This window comes from Alexandromys fortis, unplaced genomic scaffold (genome assembly GCF_014885135.2).
Source record: "Alexandromys fortis isolate MF-2015 unplaced genomic scaffold, M_Fortis_MF-2015_v1.1 scaffold_136, whole genome shotgun sequence".
Taxonomy (NCBI): domain Eukaryota; kingdom Metazoa; phylum Chordata; class Mammalia; order Rodentia; family Cricetidae; genus Alexandromys; species Alexandromys fortis.
Genome location: NW_026068024.1, coordinates 2,538,165 through 2,552,204, shown reverse-complemented (window position 1 = coordinate 2,552,204; position 14,040 = coordinate 2,538,165). Strand labels below are relative to the sequence as shown.

The 14,040-nt window shown below is 45.9% G+C and overlaps 1 protein-coding gene across 2 annotated transcripts in view; it reads left to right on the top strand.

Annotated features, from left to right (window-relative positions):
* Vit (vitrin) overlaps positions 1 to 14,040 on the top strand; it is a 116,631-nt gene that overhangs the window by 55,531 nt on the left and 47,060 nt on the right. For both annotated transcript variants that reach the window (XM_050163541.1, XM_050163540.1), the window contains exons 4-6: positions 90 to 246; positions 7,263 to 7,396; positions 12,577 to 12,654. In XM_050163541.1, the coding sequence (XP_050019498.1) occupies positions 90 to 246; positions 7,263 to 7,396; positions 12,577 to 12,654 (369 nt within the window). The remainder of the gene's footprint in view (positions 1 to 89; positions 247 to 7,262; positions 7,397 to 12,576; positions 12,655 to 14,040) is intronic.

Here is a 14,040-nt window from a genome sequence, read left to right as displayed (position 1 = left end):
AGTAAACGAATACTTATGACCTAACATGTCACCTCGTATAGAAGCTGACACAGCAAGGGGGTAATTTTTACCTCATTTTGTGTTCCCAGCTGTACCGCAGATCAACTGTGATGTCAAAGCTGGAAAGATCATCAATTCTGAGTTCATGGTGAAATGCCCAGCAGGATGCCAGGACCCCAAATACCACGTTTTCGGTACTGATGTCTACGCGTCTTACTCCAGCGTGTGTGGCGCCGCGGTTCACAGGTGAGTGACTGCGACCTACTCAACCATCAGTGATCAAAGAGCTAGCGGTGGCCCTCTGCTGCAGGGTTGCGGTCATTAGCACGCAAAAATGTACAAATCTGGCCGTGCCTCCTGCATTCCGTCTAGAAATTTGTCTGAGAAGCCATGCATGGTCCTGCGTCTGCTTTCACAGCGCTCTTCCAGAATTTGATGGATTCCCCCACCTTTCTTTAATTTTAAATTTCATAATTTTTTAAAAAATTGCAAATGAAAACAAAATCACACACCATAATTAATCAGACCCCAAAACTTTATGATTCTGTCAACATGTAGACAGTTAGGACAGTCATTTGGAACTGAAGCTGTAGAATGTCACATCAGAGTCTATACTGTCACGGCTAAGTGTATTTTTATGCATATATCCGCCACCAAAAATAAAAAAACATATTCTTAATCCTGTCGATAACATATGGACATGTGGATACAACATAACATGCAGAAAAGAGAAGAGAAAGGGGGCTAAATATTAGGGGATAAGGGAGAATTGAACGCGGATGATAGAGACAAGCTACAGAAGCAGATAGAACACTGTATTCCCCCCCTTTGGTGAGCAAGGAAGAACTGTATTCTTCCATGACCACGGCAAAGAAAAGAAAGCTCTTGACCCTGTATAACACAGTTTCTCCTGACTGCAATGTGCAAAGAAATGGGGGGCATGACCAGGAGTTTGGGGGAGAAGCTACCAGAGCTATGGTGATGGACCGGGGACAGAGGAGGGTGACAGGTGGTTCCATTTGTCCAGTTGTCACTTTGGGAATGAGGGACGACGAGAGGCATGACATGCTTTGAACTCAGTCACAGCTTAAATAAGAAAGGCAAATTGATCTTCACAGACTCCTTAGACCTTTTTTCCCTACGTCGAGAGCCAAACACAGTGGAATGTGTGCTTGTTTAATATCCCTGGCAATCAAGTGAGCCTGCACATGGCCAACACTTTGCACAGCTAACCTAACTTCCACACTCGTCACAGCAATTCCCCACAGGGCCAGGTGTGGCTGTGCACACCTGTAATTCAGATTTGGGAGTATGAGGCAGGAGAATCGGGGAGGACAAAATTATTTTCTGTTGCATGGACTCCAAGGCCAGCCTGAGCTACATGAGACCCTATCTTCAAAATCAAAAACACACAAAAAGACATCGGATGAATATAGCCTGCGTGGATCTTCTAAGGCTGTATTCTTAAGCGTCAGAGTAAGGGATTGTAAGCCAGACCCACCCAGCTGCTCATCACTGCTGCTAGCACAGCCTTGGATGCAAGGCCTGGATGCTAGATAATGTCTGAATCTTTCGAGTTTCTGGTTTCTTTTTTTCTTTTCTTGATTTGCACAAACACTAATTGGTTGTTCTGCTGAATGATCTATAAATCTCCTCTGATGGCAGCTAGTTAGTCCACTATGAAATTTGCAGTAAGCAAACAAAACAAACAACAAAACACTGCACATAAGATACAGTTTAAGAATTCCCAGGAGACCAGATTAGATATACTTATCCTTTGCACGTAGCAATAGGGAAGGAAAAGGTTTCAGTGGAAGCAGGACTACAAACACTCTACAGAAGATAAGCTGTAGAATATTCCAGAAAAGCAATGCTAACTGAATTCAAGAAGAGGTAATGAAAATAGTTTGCATCCCTCTAGAAATCAAGTTCATGCAGGAAACAAGCTTATATAGGAATCTACACAGTACACAAATACACAAGTACATGCTCCCCAATATTTCATATAATATTCATTTTTGCACACATTTTTTGTGCATCCTATGCTGATACACACACAAGAATGCTTGTGTGCATTCTTACATACATTTGCACACCCATCACACAGCACCAGCATCAATAGTATTCTATGGTCCACACCTGCACAGACAGTGTGGTATCTGTGTAGACAATGGCGTTTGCTACAGAAGCTGAGCCTGTCTTAAGTGATTTTTTTTTTGTTTCTTTGTTTGTTTTCCAGCTGTGATCCTGAATGGCTGATACCTCACTTTGTTTTCTTTCTTTTCTTTTTTCTTCTTTTTTTTTTCTTTTTTTCTTTCTTTGCACATTCTGGCTTCCTCTTACCCTTATCTTTTTTTGTTTTGCTTTTTGTTTGTTTTTAAGCAAAACAGAACCATATAGTAAATTTGGCCTTACCAAAGATGTCATCTAAATGACAAGTAACCTTTCCACGCTCCTCTTTCCTTTTAGCTTCATTTCAATTCATGACTACCACTAGCACCCATTTGTCAGAAGAGGAACTTAGGCACAGCGAAGTTAATGTCATTGCTAACTAGCTGCACAGAGAATAGCAGAGTCCCTGTGTCCCTGACTTCCAGCCCAGAGCTCCAGATCACACATTTTCATAAGAACCACAGGGCCCAGCACCATCCAGCGTGTGGAGTGAGGGAGGTTCTATGTATACTCTGCAGGAGTCATGGTCAGAGAAGGCTTTAAGAGGAATGGACACGTGCCTAAGGAGGAAACCGAGAAGGATGTTTGGAGGAGCAGGGCTCTGCAAGCCCAGTGTGCAGAGCAGGACGTAAGAAGTCAGTGAAAAGAATACAGATGTGATCAGAACAAGACTCGCAGCTTGTTTGTGAGCAACCGAAAGTCATTGCGGTTTCCTTGGACCCGTGTCTGAGAGAGTAGCAAAAGTTGAGGTATCACTACCCATTGGGAGGATGAATAGAAGTCTTCAGGGACTAACAGGAATTCAGGTGCTATTAGCTTTGTTTTCCACAAACAGAGAGAATCTGTTTTTCAGGAAGCCAGATTTGAGACATACCACTCAGGGAGTGTGCTCAGTGGAAGCTCAGTTCCTCCCCTGCCAGAGTCTCCCTTCCAAAGGCAGAGCAGGAGGCAGCCAAGAACAGACCTGGCTTCAGAAACCCAAGTTAGCTTGGATTAAAGGATTTGATATTCATACATCCGATCGTGAACAACCATTTTCTCAAGAGTGCCTTATTTTATTCTTTCAAAACAAAGGTATATTGGTCACATTGAAGCATCATATCTGGGCTCAGGCTCATCTCAAATGGACCCTTCATTTATTTATTTGTTTATTCATTCATTCACTCACTCATTCATTCATGGGGGAGGCACACATGGCATGCCCTGTGCGTGGAGCCCAGAGACAATATGGGGGAGCTCTGTCTTCCACCTTACTGAGACGGGTCTCTCTTGTTTCTGCCATCCCTCATAATTTGGGCTAGATGGCCCATGAGCTACTCTGAAGGCTCCTCTACAGTCTCTGCCTCCAGTCTCTCCATAGAAGTCCTACTACAAATGCACACTGCCTCATGCAGCTTTTTCTTACATGGGCTCTGGGTTCTATCTTGGGTCATCAGGCTAGGCTGGTGTTAGCGATGACACCAGTGCCACGCAAGGGAACACACAAACTAAGTGACAGTGTCGCAGCAAGTCAATTCCTACTGTAAAAAGGATGAACCAGAAGCCAAAACGGGCTAGCTACACACCGGGGCCCACGTGGCTCCGGTGTTTTATGGAGTCATTGTCTTGGGTTGTGACTGCATCTCATCCAACTGGCGGAGTGTGACTTCACCCTGACACAACAGGCTAATTCACACCAAGGGGACAGAGAAGGCTCATGAAACACAAATCAAATCTTTGATTTGAGAGAGAGAGAGAGAACCAGAGGGAGGGAAGGAGGGAGGAAGGAAGAAAGGGAGGGAGAAAGGGAAGGAAGAGAAGAGGGAAGGAAGGAAAGAAGGAAGAGGGGGCTGGAGAGATGGCTCAGTGGTTAAGAGCACTGGCTAGTCTTCCAGAGATTCTGGGTTCACTTTCCAGCACCCACATGACAGCTCACACCTTTCTTTAACTCCAGTTTCAGGGGATCTGATATGATACCTTTACACCAATGCACATAAAATAAAGTTAAATAAATTATTTTTTTAAAAGAAGGAAGGGAAGGGAAGGGAGGGGAGGGGAGGGGAGAGGAAGAAAGGGAAGGGAAGGGAAGGGAAGGGAAGGGAAGGGAAGGGAAGGGAAGGGAAGGGAAGGGGAGGGGAGGGGANAGGGAAGGGAAGGGAAGGGAAGGGAAGGGGAGGGGAGGGGAGGGGAGGGAAGAAGAGTCCCTCACAGCTGGCAAGCACCTTCACCCACTGAGTCATCTAGCAGGTTCTAAGCCATGTGTGTAAAGGGGCAGAGGTGAAGAGAGACACAGCAATGGGGAGACCATCTTCCCCATGCAAGGCCTCTTTCTGAAGATTTCTGAGTGTGTGCCTATCCTCAGTACAGGGGACACTCAACAGTTCATTCAGTGGTCTCCCCTCCCTCTCCTATCTGAGGAACTGGCCCTCAGTTTATCTCAGACATGGGGACCAGGGTCAGGAAGGAGGTGAATGTCGAGGCCGAGCACACAACTGTGCAGAGCTGAGGTGAACGTCAAAGCCAGGCACATGTCTGTGCAGAGCTGAGGTCTGGTGATCTGGTGGTAAATGTTTAACAGCCCATTCTCCAGTAAGGCATCAGAAAGCAGACAAATCTCACTAGCCTGTTCTTAGGATGTTTGGTCTCAAACCCTCAATGTCAAGTCAACTGGGTCATGAAATCCTAAAAGCTTAACAACTCGCTCCCCAGAGCTGGTGTAAGAGCTCCCTGCCCCAAACCACTGATAAGTCTTCTTACATAGAAAAGTAAAATGTTATCCTTCCCACAAGAATTTTCCCCAGGGGCTGGAGAGAGAGAGTTCAGTGGTTAAGAGCACTTGCTGCTCTTCCAAAGGACTCAAGCTTGATTCCCAGCACCTACACAAGGGTTGGGAGTGTGTGGCTCACAAACACCTGTAACTTCAGTTCCCAGGGTTTCTGATGCCCTCTTTTGGCCTCTGTAGGCAGCAGGCAGGCATGTGGTATGCATACATGCACGCGAAACATCTTTATACACATAACGATAATTTGTAAATTTGCTTCTAAATTTTTTTTCACTTGTTTAAGAAGCAAGCTTAATTCCAGAAATCTTTAGAGGTGATGGTAAATCACCAAGTATGTTATGAGCACAAAAGTCTAAGATGGCAGCAGAAGCAAGATGGCAGCAGGCGTGAGGAAGGGCATGGGCAATGAGGGGACCCAGAGAAGGCGGCAGCACAATGTAAGCCATGTGAATGGGATGGCGAGAGCGTCAGCAAGCAGAGGCTAGCCAGACTCCATGGTGGAGCAGTAAAGGCTACAGGAAGTGACAAGGAATTAGAAGGGGAGGTGTCTGTGCTCCTGAACCCTAAGAAGTACCACAACCAACAGGGACAAACTTAGAGTTTGAGATCAGCGAGACCGGCCCGCATTCAAATCCCTCTTGCAATGCGCTGGTTACAAAACCTTGAGTGACTCATTCATTGGAGCAGCCTGCTTCTAGGGAACAGGAAATAACAGGGTTCCCTCCGCCCCAGGACTCTGAAGTTTGCTGGGAAGGGTGGTGAGACAAGTGTGAGATGATTTTAGAGCCATTAAGTGTTTTACATGTCAAGTCCTATTATCACCTTCTTCATGGCCACAGGGAACTGGAGTGTTGAAAGTTGTTGAGTCACTGTGGAGTGGGGAGGGCTGGAAATGGCAACCTTACCCCTGGAGGGAAGGGTCTGTGTTGATGGGAGCAAATCCTGGTACTTTTGATTCATGCCATAACTTGCAGATACCCGAGAAGCCATGGTAGACTCCAGAACAAGGTGCTGCTTAGGACCTGAGGTGGGCCTCCTGCCTCGCAGATGGCTATGTCAGTCCCTACACATCAGGGCATAAAACCTGGCAAAAATCCTACAAATCAAGGAACAATTATCAGCCTTGGGAGATCTGTTACTTTCCTTCTTTATCCTCATTTTTCCCTCTTTCTACCTCCTTCCTCCCCTCTTTCTCCTCTTCTCCTTCTTCCTCCTGTTTTCCCTCAAAGAACCATGTACCATTAATAATTTTATCCTGCTCCTTCAAGTGACTGAACTCATTCTGGGATATGTCAAAGTCAAATGAGAAATGGTCCGGCACAAAGTCTTACTTCAAAGAACAAGGGGGAAGCTTGATGTGGTAGCACCTGTCATAGTCCCAAGTCCTCGGGAGTCTGCGGCAGGTGAATTACTTGAGTTCAGGAGCCCAAAGGCAACCTGAGCGACAAAGTGAGACCTGCAAATACAGACTCAATAAGAATACAGAAAGTCACTAGAAAGCCAGGCATGAGGGGCAGGGGGTGTGATGCAAGAAGGTTGGGACTTTAAGGCCAACTTGGTCTACACAGTGAACTTTGAGGCTAGCCTGGGACACACAGGGAAACCTTGTCTCCAAAGAAGCAGAGAAAGGAAGGAGGGAGGGAGAGAAAGAGAGAAGAAAGGAGGGGGGAGAGAGGGAGAGAAGGAAGCAGGGAGTGGGTTCCTTGGACAAATGTCTGAGAGAATAGAAAACTTTTCAGAAAGAGGTGTCACCACCACCCATTGGGAGGATGAATTCTTAAGGGAATTTGAGATGCTGTTAGCTTTGTTTTCCACAAACGGAGAGTCTCTCTCTAAGGAAGCTCCATAGGATTAAAAACTAGGGAGCAGGGCAGGGGAAGGGCTAAGTATATAAACACAGACCTTTAATCTCAGCACTCAGGAGGCAGAAGCAGGCAGATTTCTGAGTTTGAGGTTAATCTGGTCTGCACAGTAAGCCAGATTTACCTAGCAAAACCCTGTCTAAAAAGAAAAAAATAAAGTAATTAATTAATTAAAAGAAAAATTTAAGAAGACAAGACTGAAAATACACAACCAAAGAGCAAGATTGGGAAAGCTAGGGGACAAGAGAATTGCATCGTAAGAGCCAAGAGGATGAGGACATTTAACCTGAGACCAGGTGCCCAGGCCAGGCGTGGAAACACCGTCTTGGGGATTGGGCTGCAAGCTGATGCAAACTTTCCCTTAACCTTTCGTGCGTGGGGGCAAAGACAGAGACTGGCTACTGTGCTGTTAACAGCCAGTATTTCTGTACCTTCTTCTGTGTAAGATTTTTTTTTTCTTTTCATAGCGGTGTGCTGGATAACTCAGGAGGCAAAATACTCGTTCGGAAAGTTGCTGGGCAGTCCGGGTACAGAGGAAGCTATGCTCACGGCGTTAAGTCTTTATCGCTGCCCAGATGGAGAGAATCCTTCATCATCTTAGGTATGGTCCCACGCTGAAGACAGGATACAGGCATCCGAGGTGGCACCAGGATGAAGTGCAGGCTTTCAGCTGCTTTTTAGTTTTTGCTTCTAGCCCCCCTCACCTCAGAAATATAGGAAACATTCATTCTAAAATCAAGAATTATGAAAGCACTCTTACATGATAAATCACTGCAAAGTCAAACCTGGATTAATGCAGCAGTTGCTCCTCTATAGCTGCGTCATAGCTGTCTGCAAATCCAACCCCACTTCACATAAAGTGAATCACATTTATTAAGTTGGGTTATTTAAAGAAAAAAAAAACTAGTCCTTCAGGTGGGCCAAATGAACCCCATATCTAAAACATTCTTCCATCGGGAGAGACAGAGCGAGTCACAGCTTTAGTTTAGATTATTTTGAATTTTTGTTCAATTCATTGCTTCACCATTCAGCTCAACTTTCTAGCGTCATGGAAGTCTTACAGATAATAAATTCTGACTCTCTCTCTCCCTCGCAAAACTCCTGGAGTGTAGCTTCACAGTAGAAAGGCAACCAGCTCCCTCCAAGCCATTACGGCCGGCTTCTCCTGTCTTTGTTATTTCTTCGAGCCAGGTTTTTATTTTGAAAACAAACTCATGGAAAACTGAAAGGGAACGCAATGACTGCCTATCTTTCTTTCACCCAGATTCCTTAGTTGTTAACATTTTGTTTTGCCTACTTGCATAGCTACCACTTAAAGATAACTTTTCTGGAAAGTGTTGTGAGTGTCCTTGACATTTTATCTGTAAGTATGGCTCTGTGCACGAGTCTCTAGCAGTGCAAACACTATTGCAGTACCACATCTGCAAGCGAACATTGAGGCACCACTGTCCGGTAAAGAGTTCTTATTCATGTGCTCAAAATTGTCCTCAGAATAATTTCTTCCCTTTTTGTGATCTGTAACATGATCAACGATTAGACCTAGCATTTAGTTGTCAAATCTCTTCGGTCTCTTTTAATTCCCCCACCCACGTCACATCTTGTCATCATGAATAATAAAGACATCTATGAAGTCTAGACCAGTTGTCTAGGAGTATGTCCTACAGGATGGACCCAAAATGGGGCCAGCTGCTTTTTTGTCTTTGCTTTGGTTTTGTTTTGTTTTGGGGGTGTGTGATTGGATTCTATTTCAAAAGACATTTCTCACGGTATATTTATGTTTTATATTTATGAGTGTTTTGCCTGCATGTATATATGTGCACCATGTATACAGAGGCCGGAAGAGAAGATCAGAACCTCTGGAAATGGAGTCACAGATAGTTATGAGCCATCATGTGGGTACTAAGAACTGAACCCAGATGCTCTGCAAGAGGAGCAAATGCTCTTAATCACTGAGCCATCACACCAGCCCCCCAAATATTTTGAAAAGGATAGGTTATATCATCAAAACTTCATGGTGTCACAGTACAATGACCATATCAAAGAGTTAGACTGCCAGTTTCTTTCATTGTTACTGATACCAAATTTGATGGCTTGCCTAGTATAATATACTTACTTCCCCAGGGCCATGCTGTGTGTGTGTAATTAGTTAGCAAGCAGGGTGATACTTCAAGAGCTTGAGGAACTCATTCCCCAGTAATGTTTACTCAGCAGTTTTTACACTCCTTGCCCATCCTGGCTTTATAATTAAGACATTAGTCAGTGGTTCTCCAGTATCCCCTCGGGGTACCAAAACCTGCAAGCTGCTCAAGCGCCCTCTGTGCAAAGGTCTGCACACAACCTATGGCCATCTCTCCCATCGCTGTGCTGGCTCCGGATTCCTTCCGTACCTAACAATGTGGTTGCTGTGTACGTCTAGTCCACTCTATTGTTTAGGAAAGGATGACACAAAAACAACCACCTGCAGCTCAGCACAGCTGCAAATTGTTTCCAAGTATTTTAATTGCAGATGAGTTGAATCACAAATTCAGATGCTACGCAAACAGAGCAGACTGTAGCTGCAGAATCACGATGTTTCCTAGTTGGGTCATTCCTTCCACAGTAGTGTTCCCCTTAAGCCCCCTGCACGGCTGTGTTTAATGTAGACTAGGGACTCACTCTTTCTCTTTTAAATATAATATGTTATTATCCACCACACCAACAAACCTTCATTATATTGTTGTGTCTCGCATCCCCTGAGATTGGCCAGTAAAAGCTGCTCGTTCTGGTGCCCTGTCACATCTGATTTGGAGCAGAAGATAACATCCTATGCTCCACCTTACCCTCTCCTTGCACAAGACCAGGCCTCCTTGTTTTCTCTAAGGAAGTTCCATAGGGTTTAAACCTAGATTCTTATTCAAAGCTGCCTGGCCTCCAGCAAGATTGGATGTGATGGGTTTATCCTAAGGAGAAATTCCCCATGGAAAGAAAAATGTCTCATTATACCATGGCTCTCCCAGACAAGGTGGTTTTCTGATCCCCATCAGGCATCCCGGGTCCCGGCTCTTATCTCCTCCATCAGAATTGTGACAAAAGAAAAAACAGATCCTTTTGGGATTCTCCTCCAAAGGGGCAACCCCTGTTTCCGCAGCCTGTTAAGTTATACAGATGAGCCTGGTTTCTTTATCAAATCATGGAAGGCCTCAGCCACAGAGTAAGTTATAACTAAGAACTCAGGCCAGAGACCAAACGACAGTGTCTAGTTGAGAAGAGAGAACTGTAATCTCCACAAAGGAAAGCACCAAGCAGGTCCCGCCTGAGCGAGAGAATTCAGGCTAACAACTCAGCCTGCCGTCCAGGACATTCCTAGAAAGGAGAAGCATGGAGGGTTACAGACGTTTGTGGTGGTTGTTGCTGGCTTTTTGTTTTCGCAATAAAATCAGTTTAACAAGTTTATTCCCAATAAATCTCATCTTCCATCTCCCTCATTCTACCTTGTGATATTTAACAGAAAATGACTGTGGCCAAAGATAATAAGCGTGTGTGCTTACACAGGGACTAGGGGACCTCTTCAAAAAAGACGTCAGGGAGGTCCCTGTCTTCTCATGCTGTCGCTAAGGACACCCTGTGAATCGCAAGTTCACGGCCGGTCATGGCAGAGCCCTCTTCAGAAGGCTCAGGTGTGACCTTTCTCTGGGTTTTTATTTTTAATTTTTATAGGTCACTGTGCTTCTTTAATTAATCTGCCTTGGGGATCTAGGAGCTGTCGGGGAGAGATAGGGTGTGTGGTTCGGGTCCTCATAATCCCTGTACGGTGCCAGCTTGTGCGAGGCCAGCGTAGGCCCCCTAACAACTGCCCTCGGTGGGTACTTTGATCCACATTTCAGACAGCTGAGCCCATGCTCTCTTGCCTTCTGAACAGAAACACTAAGAAGGACCCAGTTTTAGTCACGAGAAGAAGAGTTAGAGGCTAGAGGCCTCTTTCTACCTAGGCCTCTCTATGTGTGAACTCACTGTGGCCCATAGCCAGGAGGCCAGCAGGAGGTCTGAAGCTGCCTCAACCAGGGTCTGCTCAGAGCAGGCCCGGACATGGCTGAGGGCTTGGAAATGACTCCTTCTGCTCCCGGGCAGTTTTAATATGATGAAGTAAGAGGCACCTGTAAGCCAGATTGTTTGCCTTTGAGTGGAATGTACAGGTAATGTCTGAATAAAGTTTTGCATCTTTGTGGGCATATGCGGCTCCAAACACTTTCGAATTTCATTTTTCAGTGCATCCCTGTAACTTTTTAGAGGTTGTGTCATTATTTATATTTTCTCAATGAAAAAAATAGAGTATTGAAGATTATAGCAGCTAATTAAAAGTAAACATAAGGGCTGAGGTATGGTTCCGTGGTAGAACACTTACCTAAGCACACGAAGGGCCCTGGGTTTGATCCCCAGGACCATAAAAATAAAAATGATATGAAAAAGTAAAATATAAATAGAAAGCCAGTTTTTCTTAGGCTCAGGCACTTTCTGAGACCTCACAGTTCCTGGGTCAATAGGATGCTTAGTACATTCCCGGGCCGTGTTCTGACCTACTTCACTCTAATCCCCATAGTGACACCGCCCCTTACCATTGAGAGATTAATGCTTTCATATAAATATGATAGCAAGTGCCCAACCCCAACCCCCACTGAAGACAATGATAGGCAGCAAGGCCCTAAACATTAAGATATTCCTGCACTTGGCTAGAAAAACGAATCAGTGGTTAAGAGCCCTTAATGCTCTTGCAAAGAACTGGCATTGGGTTCCCCACACCTACACAGAAGGCCTCATAAATGCCTATGATGGCTACAGGAGATCCAAAAGCTTTTACAGGCCTCAGCATGCACACGCACATGTGCACGCACACACACACACACACACACACACACACACACATAAAATAAATCTTCAAAGGTATTTCCTCATGTTATAACTACACGACACACTGCTTATGGCCTGGGACCTTAACCGCTACGCGGAGACAATTGAACCTGTAAGGGGGGTGGGGGGGAGACTGTGTGAATTCCGTTGGAACTTTCCATTTAATTGTAGAACAGAGCCCACTGTCCGGCATCTCTTGGAAATGAGATGGCTCCACAGGAAATAGGCTTCGGGGCCCATTCAGTCGTCCCAGGCTTGATGATGGCTTACTTCTCTACCAGATCATTGCTGGTCCAGCTCTGATGGCCCGGTGTCTTCCCTTTCCTGCTTCTACTGTGTCCTTGTCAGACACGACTGCTCTTTCTCCTTTCTCTGTACCTGACGTCTCTCCCCAAGTGGCCACCAATGGTTGTTGTCAAGGAGGGCTCATATACAGCTGCTCTCGGGTGTCCGCGATGCCCGGGAATTCAATGGGTCCCCCGGGTCTGTGAAGGCGAGAGGCGACCATCCACAGAGGGCCCGTCCCAGACCTGAAAGAAGACTGTGTGGAATGTTTTGCATCCGTCTCTTGTTGCAATTGAACAACCAAAGCCCCGTGGATGAAATCGTGTTAGCTTACATGTCACATCTTCGGGAGCAAAATAAGAAATTGCTAATGTTAAGCAGCTCTGAGTCATGGAGATTTTATGACTTCCATTCTGTTATTAATAAAACAAACGCTCAGTGGGAAAACAAAATGCCACTTGACTTTCCTTTTGGAATCAACAACTCGGTGTAAGGGTGACAGATGCTGCTGAGCTCAAGAGAGACAAATTGGAAAGAGATAATCCATTTATCGGCACGGAGAGATCTAGAAATCAGCCCCGGAAATAAATTTCTCTTTCTTTTCTTTTGCAGAGAGTAAACCCCAAAAGGGTGTAACCTACCCGTCGACTCTTACATACTCGTCATCCAAAACGCCAGCTGGCAAAGCAGGCAAGTGGTCACGTGTTGTTTCATCCACGCTGCGTGAGTGCATGAACGGGCCATGGTGTGCTTTAGGAGATGGTGTGGGAATTACCAACTTACCCGGTCAAGCCCCGCTGACCCCAGAGATGCTTCCACCAATGCCAGGAACCTGGCACCAAAACCAATGGGACCAGAGAGCTGTGGTTTGGGAGTGAGGGGTTTTTGTTATTTTCACGACTGGAGCGTGTCTCTTTGCCTGTGTCACTTTCATTCAGAATGACTGTCCTGGATGTCATCACTGTTACTTTAGATGGTGATATGAACTTATGCCTAGAGATGTTTCCTGGCAACTAAAAGGGAAGAGGCTGCCTCTGCTTGGCTATAAAGCAAAGGGAAGGAGCGAGAATGATGGGACCCACTCACTAGCAGCTAGCAAACAAGCTTTGGATCTGAATCAGGACACAGGGCACTTCTGCCGGGCTCTCCTGAGCCAGGAATGGCAGAAACTAAGGAATCCCTTTCCCCGATTTCTGCACTAAATCAGACCTGTGCCCTCTGTGGCGCTGGCGTGGGAGGCGCTTGGACTTCTCACTTAGGCAGGGGCTTTCTCACAGGATCTGGCATTCCAGAAAGAAGGCGGGTGGATGGATCTGGCTCAGTCTACTGGTGGATGTAGGGAGGACATGGCTCTGGAATTTTAAGAGCTAGCATTTCTTGAATATTTGCTGTGTGCAAGGCACTGTGACAAGACCTTTCCCTGGTAGTTTTTAGTCAGCCCGCGTGGCTACCAATATGCCCTGTTCTTAGCCCTAATGCGCAGTTTGCAGAAAACACCAGCTCGGAAAAGCTGGGTAGATTTTCATTGACCAACAGCAAGAAATTAGCAAAGTTGGGAGTCAAACTCTCAGACAGCCTGGCTCCAAACACTTCTCCCTCAATCACTGTGCTAGATCTTGTCCACGGGTACAGATTCCTGGTCTGAGGAGCCTTCACAGACACATTGGGAGTTGCCTGCCTTTCATCCGCCTCTCCTATACTTTCCGTGATCTTTTAATCACTGAAGCAATCAAGAGGCATTTGAGTCGCAAGAACACAGCCATCCCTGTTCACCACAGTGGGGTGATACCTCAAGGGCTGGATCTGAGATGTGTCCTCTCTTCCTCTGGTGGGGACAAGGGAAGGAGAGTGACGGGAGGCCTCCTCATAGCTTCTGTTTCATCTGGGTCTGCAGCCTCTGCAGTCTGGTGATTTCCACAGAGGTGAAGTGTGCAGAACTGGGTTCTGTTTTATCTAGTCTGCTCTTGTCCGGTCCCTACTCTTTTCCTCCATCCCTAACATACCATCTCAGGAACCAGCAGCCCCTATGCTCAGAACTCTGGGCTTCTCTGTAGACTGCCCTGGGGCCTGAGTTGC